This window comes from Cetorhinus maximus, chromosome 13 (assembly GCF_964194155.1).
Source record: "Cetorhinus maximus chromosome 13, sCetMax3.hap1.1, whole genome shotgun sequence".
NCBI lineage: Eukaryota > Metazoa > Chordata > Chondrichthyes > Lamniformes > Cetorhinidae > Cetorhinus > Cetorhinus maximus.
In genome coordinates, this window is record NC_135891.1 from 16,936,798 (window position 1) to 16,954,857 (window position 18,060).

Below are 18,060 nucleotides of genomic sequence, written 5' to 3' on the forward strand. Positions count from 1 at the left end.
GTTTGGGAGAAAACCAGGGTGTCCGTTGTTTGCAGCCTGCTTCACTCAGCTACACACTGTACTGGTCAAAGTTCACCAATCCAAGGGGTGTCAGATTGACTCCAGTAAGTGAATTGGCCGCGTGATCTGCAATGATTTCTGGGACAATATGAGAGCTCCCTTTGTTAAAATAGTGACAAAAGAGTCCTCCAATTAGTTTTTCTGCAGTTTAGGTTGTCGAACTGTAAAATTCATGCCCATTTACACTGTTATAACCATCTCCCTGCTCTTTTGTGAGTCTATAATTTTGGTATTAAGAAAAGAATGAAGTTTTAAAAATGTGAACATGGAGAGTCGGTACATGGACATCATGCCCCTGCCATCTCAACTACAGAAGCAATAAATGTAAAAGTATTTTTAATGGCCTTAGTAGATGTGGATTACTATATTTGTGCTGTAATAGAGGTCTTTTATAAACTAGTGCTGAATTCAGTCATTATGAGCATCAATTTTAGCACAAAATCTTACCGTAAAGAGGGCATTAGCAATCTACACAGTGCATGTTTTTCCAATGAAAAATTTCAATACAGAAATGTACTTAATGCTTTTCCCTTTTACCATTCTAGTGTATCAATTTGCTTCCAAAGATAAGGTTCCCAAAATTCTAAACATTATTCCAAATGTAGCTACATGCGGTCAAATGAATCTGTTCCAATTTATAATCTGATGCCCTTGACATGTATTCAAGTACTTGATTAGCCTTTATGATATTAGCTTCTTATTGATTAGATGTTTTCAATTAATGGTAAACAATCTCTCCAAATGGATTTCCTTTGTCAGTTTGGTAAGGAATGTCCATGCATCCAACTCTGATTGTTTGCTGTTGCCTTCTGTGACCAGTGGGCATCAGGTAAAATTGTTGGTTGATTTTGCTGATTTTACTGTTCTGATTTAATTTGATATTTTAGTAAATTTTCTTTTTAAAGAAAAACAACCAGAGTTGGACATCTCAACCGGACAATATTTTAGTGCGATTGCCTCTGTAAGGAGAGGCACTTGATTTTGTTCGTGTGGGGCTAGGCTCAGTTGGTCCTCCACCCAAACTATCACAAAATAGAAACCACACAACCAACTGTTCATATATATCCCACTTCCGAGCAGGAGGTTTTACCATTTTTAACAAACAAGCGGCGCCAATGGAAGATCCTATATTAGAACTGTTCATCAGTACAGCTGGCTAATTCGGGGGGAAGATATTATACGGACTCCTTCCCAATGTTCCCATTTGTGTCAATGAGGCGTCCATGTTCTGTGGTAGAAGGGTCTGGCACATAAAGGGTTAACGTGGGACTGAGTACAGTACCACCCATACAGTGATGTAACAGAACATATCACCTGCACCTAGGAGTCAATGTAGTGTTGGATAGAGCCATGTGTGGAAACAAGCATGGAGACAGCTCCTGGTTTGGACCTTACTGTACCTAGATATATAGTTTCTAATAGTTAATAAATACTTATGCTTGAACTACCTAAGACTATGAATACCTTAATAAGACCTACTGAACTATGCACAACACCTTGCAACATGGAAAGATAACTTAAAACCTCGCAGAGGCAGCAGAAGAAAATTAAAATCCTGGAAAACTGAAGGAAAAATCAAAGAAACATTCTGACCTGAAGAAAAGCTCAAGAATCAAAGGCGCAGAAGGAAATCGCCAGAGACCAGCTCCAAAGAAAGGCTTGGAAGCTGAAGGCAGAAATTAAATTCTTCACTGCAGCAGAAGACTCCATTGTATCCTGTGGCAGTCCAGCTTCAATACTGAGAGTGTACAGAGTCAGCAGGCCTAGCAGGGTGAGCCAAAACATTAAAATTCCTGGGCAAGACAAGTCCTGAAAAAAGTTAAATATTGCAGCGGTCAGAAATTGCAGTCTGAGAAAACCGATTCCTGAGTCGACACTTGAACACATGGTGACCGAGCTCGCTCCAATCAAAGAGAAAAAGTTAATTAAAAATTATTCACGATTGAGCAGGCAGCTTTAAAAACCCAACCAAAGTCAGGATTAGAAGCTTCCAAGACCCAAGGACATTGCACTAAAACCAGGACAAAAACCAAACAATGGTCGACATACTTTCCAGGGACCTTCCGACAAAACAGGGTGTCGGTCTGATTGAGGAGCTTGATGCATGCTCCTAATTGAGAAGGAGATACCTGCCAGCGACTGCAAGTAAACTCCAACAGATTTGCCAGAAACAAATGCAAGGTGACATCCGCGTTACTGCCAACAAGGGTGGCCACAACAGAGACCAAGCAGTGGTACCATGAAAGCTTGGTTCGAGCAACAAAAGCACTTTACTGTCATTGGTGATCTCCTGGGATGAGTGGCTGGTCATCCCAGTTTCTCTTCAGCTGGAGATCCTCCAAAAAAAAAACACCAGGGCCACCTTGGCATCACCAAGTGCAGGGCACAGGCCCAATCTGCCATCTGGTGGCCAGGCAGTTCAAGCGCAATGAAGGACACGAAAGTGAACTGTCAGGTGTGTGCGCTACACCAACAGGACCAAAGGGAACCCTTAATCCCCATACAGTTCTCTACCATTTCATGGGAGAGGCTGGGCAATGATTTATTTGTTGATCATTGGTTAATGGCGTGGATTACTTTTCCAGATGGGTTGAAGTGAAGCAACTCTACATGACAACCACAGATGCAGTAGTTAAAGCACTGAAATTTTCAAATGTGTACTTCACCCAATTTGCCATCGCATCTAGCTTCCACCACCATACCAGCTACCCCAAGATACCCACAGTCAAATAGGGAGGCTGGTAAAAGGATCCGCACTATAAAAGCCCTCCTAAAATAGAACGAAGGCTTCCAAACAGCACTGTTAACCTACAGGTCCACCCCGTTATAATGTGGCCTAGACCCACCCAAACTCCTGATGGGCAAAAAACTCCTCACACCACTCCTTCCTGCCAAAGAAACTAATACCAGGGTCGGTAGCCAAGGATTACAAGGACATCCAAGACAGTCCTACAGGCAGAAGCAGGCTTCCGCCTACAACAAAAGATACCACACCAGGCACTCTCCAGAACTACAAAAGGACGACTTGGTCTGGATTAAAGACCTTGAGAAAAAGGGCACCAGCATCCAGGAAGACGACGACCAACCCTGGCCATACCTGGTTGGCACCCCAGAGGTTACAGTCAGAAGAAACAGGAGGAACCTCCTCCTCATTCCTCAAAAGTCCCTGGACTGTACAGTGGAGAAGCATGGAGGAAGAGATCCAGATGCCAGACCATCTCCAATTCACCTGCAGCGACTGAGCCTATCACTCCTCTGATGGTAGTGAAAACAAGATATGGAAGGGTTATAAGGCCTCCAGACCACCTGAACCTATGAACTCAGAGACCTGAGGAGTGGAGGGGCAGATGGAGTAGTAGTAATGATGTAAATACGTGGGGTAAACTGGGATAACTTGTAAATACATTGGATAAAATCTTGGCGGGAAGGTGTAATATAAGGGTCTGGTACATAAAGGGTTAACGTGGGACTGAGTACAATACTGCCCACACAATGATGTAATTGAAGAAATGACCTGCACCTAAGAGTCAGTATAGTGTTGGACAGAGCTGTGTGTAGAAGCAAGCATGGAGACAGCTCCTAGCTTGCACCTTAACTGTATCTATGTATAGCTTCTAGTGGTTAATAAGTACTTACTGTTGAACTACCTAAGACTACGAGTACCTGAATAAGACCTGCTGAGCTATGTCCAACATCTTACAACATTGTCCATCTTTATGTTCAGTGCCAGAGTCTGCAAACTTCCATCACTATGTGAGGGGGCTACTTTTATATCATTAGTTTAGCTTTTCCTACTTCTGTTTCTTTTCCTCGTTTGGTAGCAAGGTTAAGTAGTTCAGGAAGCGTGCTCATGGTTCTGGCCAACACTGCAATCCACAGATTCAGGAGTTCGGATGGGGCTAGATCGCATTAGGATTGCTAATTGGGAATTTTTTGACTCCTTCCCCATGTTTAAAGCTATAGTTTATGTCCAGCTGACCCTTGGGCACAACATTTATTATTGTCCAACAGCTTCTACATGCTTGGATTCCAGTCACTGGATGCTTTCTGTGACCAATGGGCACCGCGTGAAATTTCTGTTTAATTTTCCCCAGTTTTAATATTTTGGTCTGATACTGTTATTTTTGTTCAATTTTTTTCTAACTCTGTTTTTATCACTGTTGCCTTTTAAGGGGAGGCATTTGAAGTATTGTGATAGAGTTGGGCTATGACTAATCACAGCGTCCAATCGTTACATGTAAAATACATGTAACTACACATATTTTGCCATCATCTTCCAGTGTGACATTTCTCAGCATGGGATGTCAACATCTTTTGAGGGGAAGAGTTCCTCCCGATCTTTAGTTTTTCTTTCTAGAACTGCCAAGAAACTTCAGTTCATGTTCTCCTGACTGCTCATTTTGGTGCCTAGTGGAACCTATGCTTAATTCCAATGTAAATAACTATGATTTTATTTTCATTATTTCAATGGTTTTAAACTTTTCACAAAGCTTTCCTTCTCTTCGGTGAAATAGGGGACAGGGCATGGGGTCTTTTTGATTTTGGACCTGTTAAAATCTGGCATCCATAGGTCCAGGAGGTGTAATATCACTCTGCAACATTCTCCCAACTGCTTTGCAATGTTTACAATATTAGTTTGTGCCCAAGTAAACATTGAGCACTAATACTGAACATGGGCAAGAGAACCAGAGGCAGCATGAAGTGATATTATTTTATGCAGCGATCTGTGATCTTGAATGCACTGTTTGAAAGGGCAATGAAAGCAGGCACAACAATAGCTCTCAAAATGAAATTGGATAGATACTTGAAAGGAAAAGATGTGCAGGGCTATGGGGAAAGAGCAGGGGAGTGAGGCTTATTGAGTGAGAACCGATCTTTCAAAGAGCCGGCACAGGCACAATGGGCTGACTGCCTTGTGTACTGTCTGACTCTATGATGCTCCCTGACTACTACGTAATATGCTCTGTATAGATTCCCCTGGTCCTACCATTTGATTTAATTTTGGGTGTTTTGCTACTTAGAGTTATTTTTTTATAAAATATCAGTCCTTGACTTTTTAATAGCGTTTGCCTGATGATATCATGTCGGTGTCAATCCAATGGACTGCTCACACAGTGCAAAATGCAATGCATACGAGTGTTAGATTAATGTCTATGTTATTTTTACTCAATGTGTTTTGGAGTCATGAATAATTCTTAAGGGTTTTATCTTTCTATAAGATTTACCTACAGGTTTTTTTTTATTCATTCATGGGATGCAGGTGTCGCTGGCTAGGCCAGCATTTATTGTTCCTCCCTAATTGTCCTTGAGATGGTGGTGGTGAGCTGCCTTCTTGAACCGCTGCAGTACATGTGGTGTAGGAGGGAGTTCCAGGATTTTGACCCAGCGACAGTGAAGGAACGGCAATATATTTCCAAGTCAGGATGGTGAGTGTCTTGATGGGGAACTTCCAGGTGGTGGTCTTCCCATGAGTCTGCTGCCCTTGTCCCTCTAGATGGTAGCAGTTGTGGGTTTGGAAGATGCTGTCTAAGGAGCCTTGGTGAGTTCCTGCAGTGTATCTTGTAGATGGTACACACTGCTGCCAATGTGTGTTGGTAGTGGAGAAATGGGGTGCCAATCAAGCAGGCTGCTTTGTCCTGGATGGTGTCAAGCTTCTTGAATATTGTTGGAGCTGCACTCATCCAGGCAAGTGAAGAGAATTCCATCACACTCCTGACTTGTGCTTTGTAGACGGTGGACAGGCTTTGGGGAGTCAGGAGGTGAGTTATTTGCTGCAGGATTCCTAGCCTCTGACTTGCTCTTGTAGCCACAGTATTTATATGGCTAGCCCAGTTCAGTTTCTAGTCAATGGTAACCCCTAGGATGTTGATAATAGGGGATTCAGCAATGGTAATGCCATTGAATGTCAAGGGGTGATGGTTAGATTCTCTCTTGTTGGAGATGTTCATTGCCTACCACTTGTGTGGCATGAATGTTATTTACCACTTGTCAGCCCAAGCCTGAATATTTTCCAGTCTTGCTGCATTTGGACATTAACTGCTTCAGTCCCTGAGGAGTCGTGAATGGTGCTGAACATTGTGCAATCATCAGCAAACATCCCCACTTCTGACCTTATGATGGAAGGAAGTTCATTTGTGAAACAGTTGAAGATGGTTGGGCCGAGGACACTACCCTGAGGAACTCCTGCAGTGATGTCATACAACTGAGGTGATTGACCTCCAACAACCACAACCATCTTCCTTTGTTCTAGGTATGAACCAGCGGAGAATATTCCCTTGGTTCCCATTGACTCCAGTTTTGCTAAGGCTCCCTGATGCCACAATCAGTTAAACGCTGCCTTGGTGTCAAGGGCAGTGGCTCTCAACCCACCTAAACTCTGGAGTTTAGCTCTGTTGTCGATGTTTTAACCAAGGTTGTAATGAGGTCAGGAGCTGAATAACCCTGGCAGAAACCAAACTGAGCATCAGCGAGCAGGTTATTGCTAAACAAGTGCCGCTTGATAGCACTGTTGGTGACCCCTTCCATTGCTTTACTGATGATCGAAATTGGCCGGGTTGGATTAGTCCTGTTTTTTGTGTACAGGACACACCTGGGCAATTTTCCACATTGCCATGTAGGTGCCAGTGTTGTAGCTGTACTGGAACAACTTGGCTAGGGACGCGGCAAGTTCTGGAGCACAAGTCTTCAAGTACTATTGTAGGAATAGTATCAGGGTCCATCGTCTTTGCAGTACCCAGTGCCTTCAGCTATTTCTTGATATCACGTGGAGTGAATCGAATTGGCTGAAGACTGGCATCTGTGATGCTGGAACCTCGGGAGGAGGCCAAGATGAATGATCCACTTGGAACTTCTAGCTGAAGATTGTTGCAAATGCTTCCGCCTTATCTTTTGCACTGATGTGCTGGCCTCTCCCATCATTAACGATGGGGATATTTATGGAGCATCCTCTTCCAGTGAGTTGTTTAATTGTCTACCACCATTCACGACTGGATGTGTCAGGACTGCAGAGTTTAGATCTGATCCGTTGGTTGTGGAATCACTTGGCTCTGTCTATCTATCTGCAGTATTGTATGCAGTTTTGGTTTCCTTACCTAAGATAGGGTATACCTGCCATAGAGGGAGTGCAGCGAAGGTTCACCAGACTGATTCCTGGATGGCAGGATTGTTGTATGAAGAGAGATTTGGTCAACTAGGCCTGTATACACTGGAGTTCAGAAGAATGAGAGATCTCATTGAAACATATAAAATTCTGATATGGCTGGAGAGACTGGGTGCAAGGATGATGTTTCCTCTGGCTGGGGAGGTCTAAAACAAGGGGTCACAATCTCAGGGTATGGGGTAGGCCATTCAGGGCTGAGATTAGGAGAAATTTCTTCACTCAGAGGGTGGTGAAGCTGTGGAATTCTCTACACAGAAGGCTGTAGAGGCCAAGTCACTGAATATATTTAAGAAGGGTATAGATTTCTAGACTCTAAAGATGTCACGGGGTGTGGGGTGAGAGTGGGAGTACGGCATCGAGATAGAGGATCAGCCATGATCATATTGAATGGCAGAGCAAGCTTGAAGGGCCGAATAACCTACTCCTGCTCCTATTTTCTATGTTTCTATTGCTTGCTGCTTATGATGTTTGGCACGCAAATAGTCCTGTGTTGTAGCTTCACCAGGTTGAAACCTAATTTTTAGGTATGCCTGGTGCTGCTCCTGGCATTCCTTCCTGCACTCTTCGTTGAACCAGGGTTGATCTTCTGGCTTGGTGGCAATAGTATAGAGGGGGATATGCCGGGCCCTGAGTTTACTGATTGTGGCTGAGATTATGGTTGAGTACAATTCTGCAGCCAATAGCCCACAGTGCCTCATGGATGCCCAGTTTTGAGTTGCTAGATCTGTTCAAAATTTATCCCTTTTAGTTTGCTGGTAGTGCAACGCAACACGATGGAGGGTATCCTCAATGTGAAGATGGGACTTCGTCACCACAAGGACTGTGCGGCGGTCACTCCTACCGATACTGTCATGGATAAATGCATCTGCGGCAGGCAGGCTGGTGAGGATGAGGTCAAGTATGTTTTTCCCCCTTGTTGGTTCCCTTACCAGCTGCTGCAGACCCAGTCTTGCGACTATGTCATTTAGGACTCGGCCAGCTCGGTCAGTAGTAGTGCTACCGAGCCATTCTTGGTGATGGGCATTGAAATTCCCACCCAGAGTAAATTCTGCACCCTTGCCACCCTCAATGCTTCCTCCACGTGGTGTTCAACATGGAGGAGTACTCATTCATCAGCTGAGAGGGGAACAGTACGTGGCAATCAGCAGGAGGTTTCCTTGCCCATGTTTGACCTGGTGCTATGAGGCTTCATGGGGTCCAGACTTCCAGGGCAACTCCCTCCTGACTGTATACCGCTGTGCCTCCACCTCTGTTGGACAGGACAGGGATGATGATGGTGGTGCCTGGGACATTATCTGTAAGGTATGATTCCATGAGTATGACTATGTCAGGCTGTTGTGAGACAGCTCTCCCAATTTTGGCACAAGCCCCCAGGTGCATTTTTCAGAGGGCAGTTAAGAGTCAACCACACTGGAGTCACATGTAGGCCAGACCAGGTAAGGATGGCAGATTTCCTTCCTTAAAGGGCACTAGAGAACCAGATGGGTTTTTACAACAATCATTTCACGGTCATCATTTAGACTTTTAATTCCAGATATTTATTGAATTCAAATTCCATCATCTGCCATGCTATTCAACTCACTCAAGAAAAGTTAGGGAAAGTTCATTCCTGTGCAAATTGTACATGGTCTATTGATAGATGCAAGTTCAATGGGCTAAATGGCCTTTATTTGTTTCTTAAATTTTTATACAAATATGCTGGAGATGGTGGTACTTTTGCCCTTATTATTTTGCTGTGGGATGTTCTTGTGTGACAAGGAGAGATTTAGAAAAGCCAAGAACTGTAAAAGCAGAATGCAAGACAGAAAGGGAACATTTTAATTTCAGTATTGAATAAAACTAAGGGGGTCTGCAGAAACTCATATTGATCTACAACACTATATCGCACAAACCCATACTGATAACAACAGGATGCACTGCAACAAACCCATAATGAACTAACCAACTCCAATGCATGGTATCCTTTGCACTTTTATTTAAGTTAGAAGACAGCTATTCTTTATGCATGATGTCAACCGCAAACATTTTGCAAACATAATTGCTTTAACACTCAGGTGCATGTGCTGAGCTAAATTTTCACACACTATTTCAGCTTGTCCTAATGTTCAATATAAATTCATCAGGAGTTGGCAAGGCTCCCTATTTCTGAAAACCATATCAAATCCAAGATTTCAGTCTTGTTTTGTAACTGTATTCCTGATGACTGGAACAGCTTGTTTTCAACAAAATTATCCATTGAATGGCTGAAAAGAATAACGTTTTGAAAAACATGCACTCCCTGGACTATGAGTTAATAGTCTATTCCCTGCATCATTTATGGGTATATTGCAAACTACAGAAAATTACAACCTCCCTACCATTAATTCTTATCTGTTTTTGTTTACTGTCCCATTTGCAGGCTGCAGTTAGACTACAGATATAATGCTAGAATTGGCAATGTTAACCAACAAATACTTGGCATGTTTGCATAACACGAATCTACTATTTTAATGGGAGTTGTCATTCTGGTTGTTGTAAATGGATTAATGCTTTTGTTAAAATAACAGCGAGAGGCATGTTATTTGAATATTTTTAGTATTTGGCCACTTGTGCGAGCAATGATCATTCCTCACCTATGTTGTCAGATTAACATTTGTCAAGTGCTCCCCTCAGTGAGGCGGACACAAAATATACTTCCAGGATGTATTGTCCTATGTCAGTGTACTTCATTGCAAGGCCCTCGAGCCAGTGACGGCTCCCATCGACACTAAGTGCAGCTCCCCGACTCCATCCATCCATTCTCAATAACTGCTTTATCCTCAGAGGGCCACTGCGAGTCGGAGCCCAACCCAGCATTATATTCCTACTTATTTTATTTTTATCATTAAAAAATGTGTACCCAGCTTATCAAAAGTCAGCCTTCTTTACATGTCACATTGACCACATGGTACAATGTGCGCCAATAAGTATATCTAAGTATGTGCATTGTATAGTAACAGTTATATTACCATAGCAACCACCATAGAACTAGCAGAGTATTCAACTGTTGGTGTTGTGCATTTTTTTGGCCCAGGTGAATTACTGGAGTAGCAGGCAATGATAATTTAGTAGTCGATGTGGCTCTCACACTGCAGGTCTTTTTTGCTAAAGTGGTCCTTGCTTGAAAAATAGTGAAGACAACTGCTCTGTGCCATACTGAGGAGGAACGTGCATATACATTTGGATCCATGCACACTTCACCCCTCTGGCAGCTGCTTATTTTAATGTTAAGAGAGCACGGGCAGAAACATCTATGTGCTCCTAACAGTAAAAGCAAGTTTGTAAAGTTTCCAAGAGGCCAAATGAACCAACTGAACATCTTTAAAATTCAATTTAGCAACAGCCTACAAATGGGAACACATAGCAGTGTGTGATTACCATCTGGAGGTAGCATCACATCTTTCACTCTGGTGTACTTGAGAGTCCGATTATCAGCCTGAGTCCCAAGTCCAACGATTGCTTTCACTTTAATACATACCTAATGCCACTTTTTGTCCACTCACAAGTGAGAGTATAACTTGCAAGTCAGTTTTTTGCTTAATTTACTTCAAAATTATATGCAGTTACCTGCTTAACTTAATTTGGGGTGTACATATCTTTGTAAACATATGATGGTTTGTCCATAATGCTCGCCTGTAAATGACTGAGTTTGGCAAGTATGCTCTCTTGTGGACTAAACTGGGCCTTGCAGCCTGGTCTTTAGCACATCAGTGAGTATTTTGTAAAATATTGTAGCATTCAGTTTATATTTTGCACTAAATTATCATGCATTCTATAGCATGTTCTGTCATGGATCGGTGAGGGTATTTAGTGAACAATACTGTGGTATCTGCATTAGCTCAGTGTGGATTCATACTATGTGCTGTGTTACAGATCAGTATGTGTTTGTGCAGTTTGCTGTGTTGTAAATCAGATTGGGTTTTGCAGTGTGCTGTTTACAATAGTAGTGTGGCCTTATTTTTCTCTCAGGGCTTCATTTAACACAGATGTTCCTCAGGTTTGACCCGTTGCACCAACATTTGGAGTGAGTGTTTCTTTTTCACCACATGAGTATCTGAGTCTTTCTTCATTCATCTCTCCTTAGGGAAAGATTAGAAGAGAGAGGAAACCTCCCTTGCCAAGGGACAGCCTAAATAAACCCACAGTCCTGCGGGTCAGCATATTAGGCCTCATGAAACACATAAATCAGGCATGTACCAAACGGCCAAGCTCTCATGCAATTCTAAGAGATAGCATTTCAACTTTTATGCCAATCATAGTACTACTATCCCCGATCTGCTGAAGTTTATTGATGTAAATAACACAAAAATATTATTTCAGAATTCCAACATCGTGTCACAATATTATTTCTGAGTCCTCACTTCAAACTGGTGAGGCTGTAGATCCAAGTTAATTAGTCTGAGCGTGGAGTTGCTGGAAAAATAAACAAAATTACTTGGAAATCACAGACTACTGATTTGTAGTATCTATGTAGTTGAGGAAGTAGTGGCTTTAAATGTTTTCTGCTACTTCTAATGGTCGAAATTAGTCTGAATTGTGATTACTTAAAACGCAAATTTAGTCAAACATAGCAGCAACCTTCATACAATGTTGAATAAACACCAGAAATAATTCATCGGTCAAAATATGTCTGCAAAATCTAGGAAAAATAAACAGAAACTGCTCAAAGTTCCAAACAATCTGAGCAATATTTGAATGATCCTCATTCATTTAATTATGAAGTCAGGTGGAGGAATTACTTTTAAGACATGCTGAGGATTGTTGCCTCAAATGACCGCAAATGTTTAACCTAGGGTTATTTTCTTGAGTTCTGATTTGAAAAGTTATATTCAACTAGTCACTGATGTTGGTTCTTGATAAAAAAGATTTACTGATGACTCCAGTGTTCAGGTTTATTCACCCTGAGGGCTCAGAAGCTTCTATGAAACCCAAGTCTCAATAAAGCTTTAAAGCCATTAAGAACCAATGCACACGTATACCAGCACTAAACCATCAAAGTAACAGATATATACACCAATGCATACGATCATTGCCACTGGAGTGCCAGAGAACCTAAAGCTCTTTCTCCATTGGAGATTGGATGCCATATCCACAGACTGACACGGAACCAGATACAGAGGCTCCAGGTGGCTGGACTGCCAAGGGTTATATACAGCCCCAGCATATTACTGACTGGCTTTTCCTTGGGTTCTAATTCAAGCGATGTTTGGAGGTTTTTTTTGCTTGAACTGTGCAAAAAAAAATGAACAGTTTATTTACCAGGGACAAACAGCATATATATATATATATATACACACACACTGAGAGGGTAATGGGACAGATCCAATAGTAATTTTCAAACATGAATTGGATAAATGCTCAAAAAAGGAAAAATTACAGGTCTATGGTAAAAGAGAGATTAATTAGATAGCTTTCAAAGAGCTGGCACATGCACAATGGGTCGAATGCCCTCCTTCTGTGCTCAGTGGTGAGAATGATGCTGGATCCCTGGAAATGTCATGCATAGAAAGCAACTGTTCAAGGATGATTAATGTAGGATGCACGTAGATAATTATATTCTAAGGTTTCACGTGATTTCCCTTTTGGGGACAGGGAACCATTGCAAAGCTATGGTGACGGGACTAAATAGGTTGGGATAAAGTATATTATGAAGGGTTTATGGGATCAGTAGGTTTACTGGCTTTTCCTCATTCAATTTCTTATTTGACATCATGCATTTGACATGGTAAAATATCATAAGCTGCTTCACAGGACATCATTGAACAAAATTTGTCACCAAGCCACTCAAGGAGTTATTCGCACAGTGACAAAAATCTAAACAGTAGGTTATAGGGAGTGTCAAGGAGAGAGGCAGAGAGATGTAGGGAGCAAATTCCAGAGCTTAGGGTATAGGCACAGCTGCCAATGGTGGAGTCAGTAAACTAGGAGATGCTCAAGTGGCCAGAATTGGAGGAGTGCAGAGATCACATAGAATTACATATTTAACACAGACATAGGCTGTCAGTTCAAGACGGCGTTAATGTTCCACTCAAGCCACCTCTCATCTTTCTCCTTTGCAGGACAAGAGGAGGTTAAAGAGATAGGGAGGGGCATTGAAAAGCAAGGCAGGACTTCAACCAAAGTGGATAAATTACATCAGGTGATATTCTAGAATAACGGGGGGTAGGCAACACCAAAACAAAGAAAAATTAACCTTTTTGGATAACTAAATATGCTTTTAGAAAAACAACTATCATTTATCGCAATTTAATTGCAGCAAGTGGTGAATATTTTTGGAATAGATAAGAGGGGAATTGCAGAAGAAAGGCAAGCCAGCCAAAAAAGAAACTGAAAAAGGATCTCTAAATCAAATCGAGACACCTTCTATTCTTCACAGCTGAAGATCAGAAACTTGAGTCGATTTTATATATCTTTTATAAAAGAACACATTAGAACTCAGATTTTCATTCTTTTATTACATAGAAAATACACATTTGGAAAATAAATTCATCAATCCCTTTATAATACGAAGTTGCAGTGTTGGCATAGTGGCCTTTTATGTCCCTCGCCTCCCCTTCCCTCTCCAATTCCCCTCCCCCATCAAGGGAGACCACCCATAAGAAATCATTGAAAATATGCAGCCAACTGCTTTGAACAGATGTTCCAATTAAACATAATCTGAAACTAATGGAGGTGCCATCTGTCAAGCAGGACATGATGCATTTAAAAATGTAGTGGTGGGCCATGCCTGATCCCACTCAAGCTACCCCGCTTCTTAATTTTGATAAAACTGCTCCACCACACTACACTGACGCTCAGCAGTTTGTAGGCCGAACCTACAGAACAGTAAGATTGTTCAGTTAGTGCAATGTTCAGCATGTGTATGCACATGTCTGGGTCCCCTGTACTGGAATGTGGGATCCCTGGAAGCTTCCTGAAATATAAAAAGTCATCTAAATTTTAAGTCAAACCCAGACAGGACTTGAATTAATGCAGGACATCAACTTCCGGTACTCTGTAAAATATTTATTTATAAGGCATTTTTGAACTGAAGCTGCTCTTATTTCAAATTGCCAATAGAAATTCAGCGAAATTATTAGGGGATTTTAAAACACTTCGCATCTCTTGCTAACACACACACACACACACACACACACAGCTAAATGGCAGGTTGGGTGAATTGCAAAGAATAGCTGCAGATTCCTTAACCATTTACTAACTTAGACAGATTGTACATAGCATATTTGGCTAAAAGGAAAACTGTGAATAAGGAAAACCTGAGGTAAGATAAGAAATGCTGGAAATGCCCAGCAGCTTGGTCAACATCTAAAGTGAAACAGTTAAAATTTCAGCTATTGCCCTTCATCAGAACTCTGGGTTCTGATGAAAGCTTACACCCAAAGCAATAATTGATCTTTTTCTTATGCTGTTCTACCAGCTGTGCTTTTTCATCATCTTTTTATTTTTCTACTCTTGCTTGTGGACAGTATTCACAAGGCCATAATAAAAGTGTTCATTTGGACTTGTGTGCCCAAACCTGTAAAGTATCCGTAAGGTATGAATATCAGGCGAGACTAGCAGCAGACCTGGGTATGCTGCTTGTCCATAAGCAACGCCCAACACCTGGGCAGCATTCGCCATTTATAGTTGCACATGAAGAGTTAGAGTAGGTGACCAGGACCGAAGGAGCCATAACCCTGCTATAACTCAGTGCCTTCAGGAAATTTACATAAAGGCATTGGTAAGAGCACTACTAAATGCAATGAAATCCCTGTCCATTAGCTTGAGCAATGTGTTTTTGATGAATTCCTGTGGTGTAAATTAACCTTTTCCAGTCGCGGTTCTGATTATCAATTTCCCATGTGGAGCAGGGACTGCCTGGGTAACATACTTGTTCCTAAATGGAAACCCTGATTATGTGAAGTGAAAAGCTGAGACATCTCAAACCCCGCCATAAGAGAAGCAAGGGTTAAATTTACAGAAACATAATCTTATGTAAAATTATGTCGGTTACAAATAATTGGATTTTTTTGAGCCCAACAAATGAATGCTGCCTTGAGGCAATACAACAACAACTTGCATTTACATAATGTCTTTAAGGTAGTAAGATGTCCTAAGACTCTTCACAGGAGGTGTGTAATGCAGAATTTGACACTGAACCACATAAGGAGATATTAGGCCAAGTGACCAAAAGCTTGGTCAAAGAGGTAGATTTTAAAGGAGTGCATTACAAGAGGAAGGTGAGGTCAAGATGTAGAGAGGTGGAGAAGTTTAGGGAGGGAATTCCAGAATTTAGGACCGTGGCTGCTGAAGGCATGGCCACCAATGGTGGAGCAATTAAAATCATAGTTGATCAAGGACCAGAATTAGAGGGGTGCAAATATCTTGGAGAGTTGTGGATGTCGGCAATTACTGGGTTAGGGAGGGGCAAGTTCATGGAGGGATTTGAAAACAAGGATGAGAATTTATAATCAGGAGGCCATGCAGGTCAGCCAGGACAGGGTTGATAGGAGGACAGGGTTTGTTGCGAGTGATAACATGGGCAGCAGAGTTTTGGATGGCCTCAAGTTTACAGAGGCTAGAATGTAGAAAGCTGTCCAAGAGTGAATTGGAATAGTCAAGTCTAGGAGGTAACAAAAGCATGGATGAGGGTTTCAGAAACAGATGAGTTGAGGCAGGGATGGAATTGGGTAATGTTATGGAGGTGGAAATAAGCAGTTTTCATGATAGCATGGCCATGCGCTTGGAAACTCAGAGGTCAAGTATGACACCACGGTTGCAAGCAGTCTGGTTCAGCCTCAAGTTGTGAGGGAGAGGGATGGAGTTAGTGGCTGGGGTGCAAAGATTGTGGTGGGGACCAAAATATACAAACAAGAATGTACCAAAAACAAAAACGTAAAATTTACCAGAGCACACATAGGTGTAACTTGCACAGATCAATCTAAAACATTAAAGTATAAACCACTCACTCATCCTGGTAAAACCAAAATAAATAGCTATTATTGCACAATATTAAATTCTGTCTACCCTCTCTCATTTGAGAGTACTAGCTTAGTTGTCAAAAAAGTGGTTGAATTATCCATGGGTCCAACGTCATACCCATTTGTTGCTCCGTGCAACGCCCAAAGTGCCAGGATTCAATACCTGCTCCTTGTTAATTTTTATATTGTTTCAAAATTTCAGAGCCATGTTTGAATGCAGCTACCCGGAGGCATAGCATTTACTGTTTGCAGCACCAACATTTACTGTGCCATTCAGCACCAGGTTGCAGGCTCACAATTGCAATTCCCCTCAGGATGAGCTCCAAGTGCTGGCCTGACTGTCACATGGTAGCCGTAAATGGTAGCCATATGTTCCTAACCACAATCATTTTGAGGTTACTCGTTCACACCACAAACACTAACTTGGGAGAGGCCCGAAAGCTGTGTGATACATGTCCTCTCAGCTTTTGAGTCTTGCTGCATGAGGAAAGGGGCTTAAAGAAAATAATGCAGTAATAGATCAAAATACATCTTCCATAATTCACAGCTGTCAAACTTTAGCTGGCACTGAAAACAATAGTCTCCAGAAACCCTGAAGGAAATTAAAGGTCATATCTCCCTAAAGATAAAAATTAATAATCTTAAAGAAAAGCCACAGAAAGGTCTTGTTTAATCTCCTTTAAACACTTTGTTAGGTCTCCCTGTGACAGAATGCTGCCTTAATCAGAGAACACATAAAACAGCAATACTAAATCACAGCCATTGCTAGCCTCTGCTAATGTTGCTCATGACTTGACATTTAGGAAGTTCATGCACAACAGACGTGCCTCAGAGTATTCCATCCTTCCAACATTTCTCCCTTTCTGTCAGGAAATACTTGCACTCTGCTACTTTCCAGGTGATTCAAATCAGAGTCTGTTCGTATGTCAGTGAAATGCTGTCCATGATGGAATGCCTTGCGAACAATGAAGAATGAAGACAATTGACATAAATGATCAGGACACGCTCCTTCAAACGCTTCTGGGATATTGCTTTCAATGCATCATTAAAGTTCTGACACCAAGTCTCGATTTCAGAGAATCATTTAAATTAATGATATCAGATTTGAATCTGTAACAAAACAATCTGTAGTCTAAAATAAGAAACTGTCAACTCGTTTGTAATGACCGACTGATGCTCCTCTTCTGCTGGTACTCAGGCAGCAGCACCTCACTTCTGAGACTCTAGAAAATAAGTACAGCTAAGATGAGAAATGCAACTTCTGTGAAAGAATTCAGTGTTTATTGGAGGTTAATGTTTTAAGTTCCAACCTCTCGTGTATAATTAACAACATTACAGACCAGGAACTGAGAGTGTTAAAGTCTCTGAACATTAATAACCCTATGCATCAAACTTCAAATATACCTTGAAGGTTGCTGAACCAATTTTTCTCCTTTCTCTCTCAAAGATACTAATTTGTGTTGGTACAATGGGCGCCAGCTGAAGCCTGGCACTTCACCCAATGACCCAACCATCAGGGATGAGCAGAGGAAAAGGGGTATTTTTTTCTTCATTTATGGAATGAGCTTCACTGGCTGGGCCAGCGTTTATTGCCCATCCCTAGTTGTTCTTGAGAAGGTGGTGGTGAGCTGCCTTCTTGAACCGCTGAGTGTAGGTACACCCACAGCGCTGTTAGGAAGGGAGTTCCAGGATTTTGACCCAGCGACATTGAAGGAACTGCAATATATTTCCAAGTCAGGATGGTGAGTGACTTGGAGGGGAACTTCCAAGTGGTAGTGTTCCCATCTATCTGCTGCCCTTGTCCTTCTAGACGGTAGTGGTCATAGGTTTGGAAGGTGCTGTCTAAGGAGCTTTGGTGAATCC

The 18,060-nt window shown here is 41.9% G+C and overlaps 1 protein-coding gene across 4 annotated transcripts in view; it reads right to left on the reverse strand.

Moving 5' to 3' along the window:
* Window positions 1–14,227: 14,227 nt before the first annotated feature.
* Window positions 14,228–18,060, reverse strand: part of slc2a10 (solute carrier family 2 member 10) — a 29,997-nt gene continuing 26,164 nt past the window's right edge. For all 4 annotated transcript variants that reach the window (XM_078555020.1, XM_078555017.1, XM_078555019.1 and 1 more), the window contains one exon: window positions 14,228–17,420. In XM_078555020.1, the coding sequence (XP_078411146.1) occupies window positions 17,330–17,420 (91 nt within the window). In that variant the 3' untranslated portion in view covers window positions 14,228–17,329. The remainder of the gene's footprint in view (window positions 17,421–18,060) is intronic.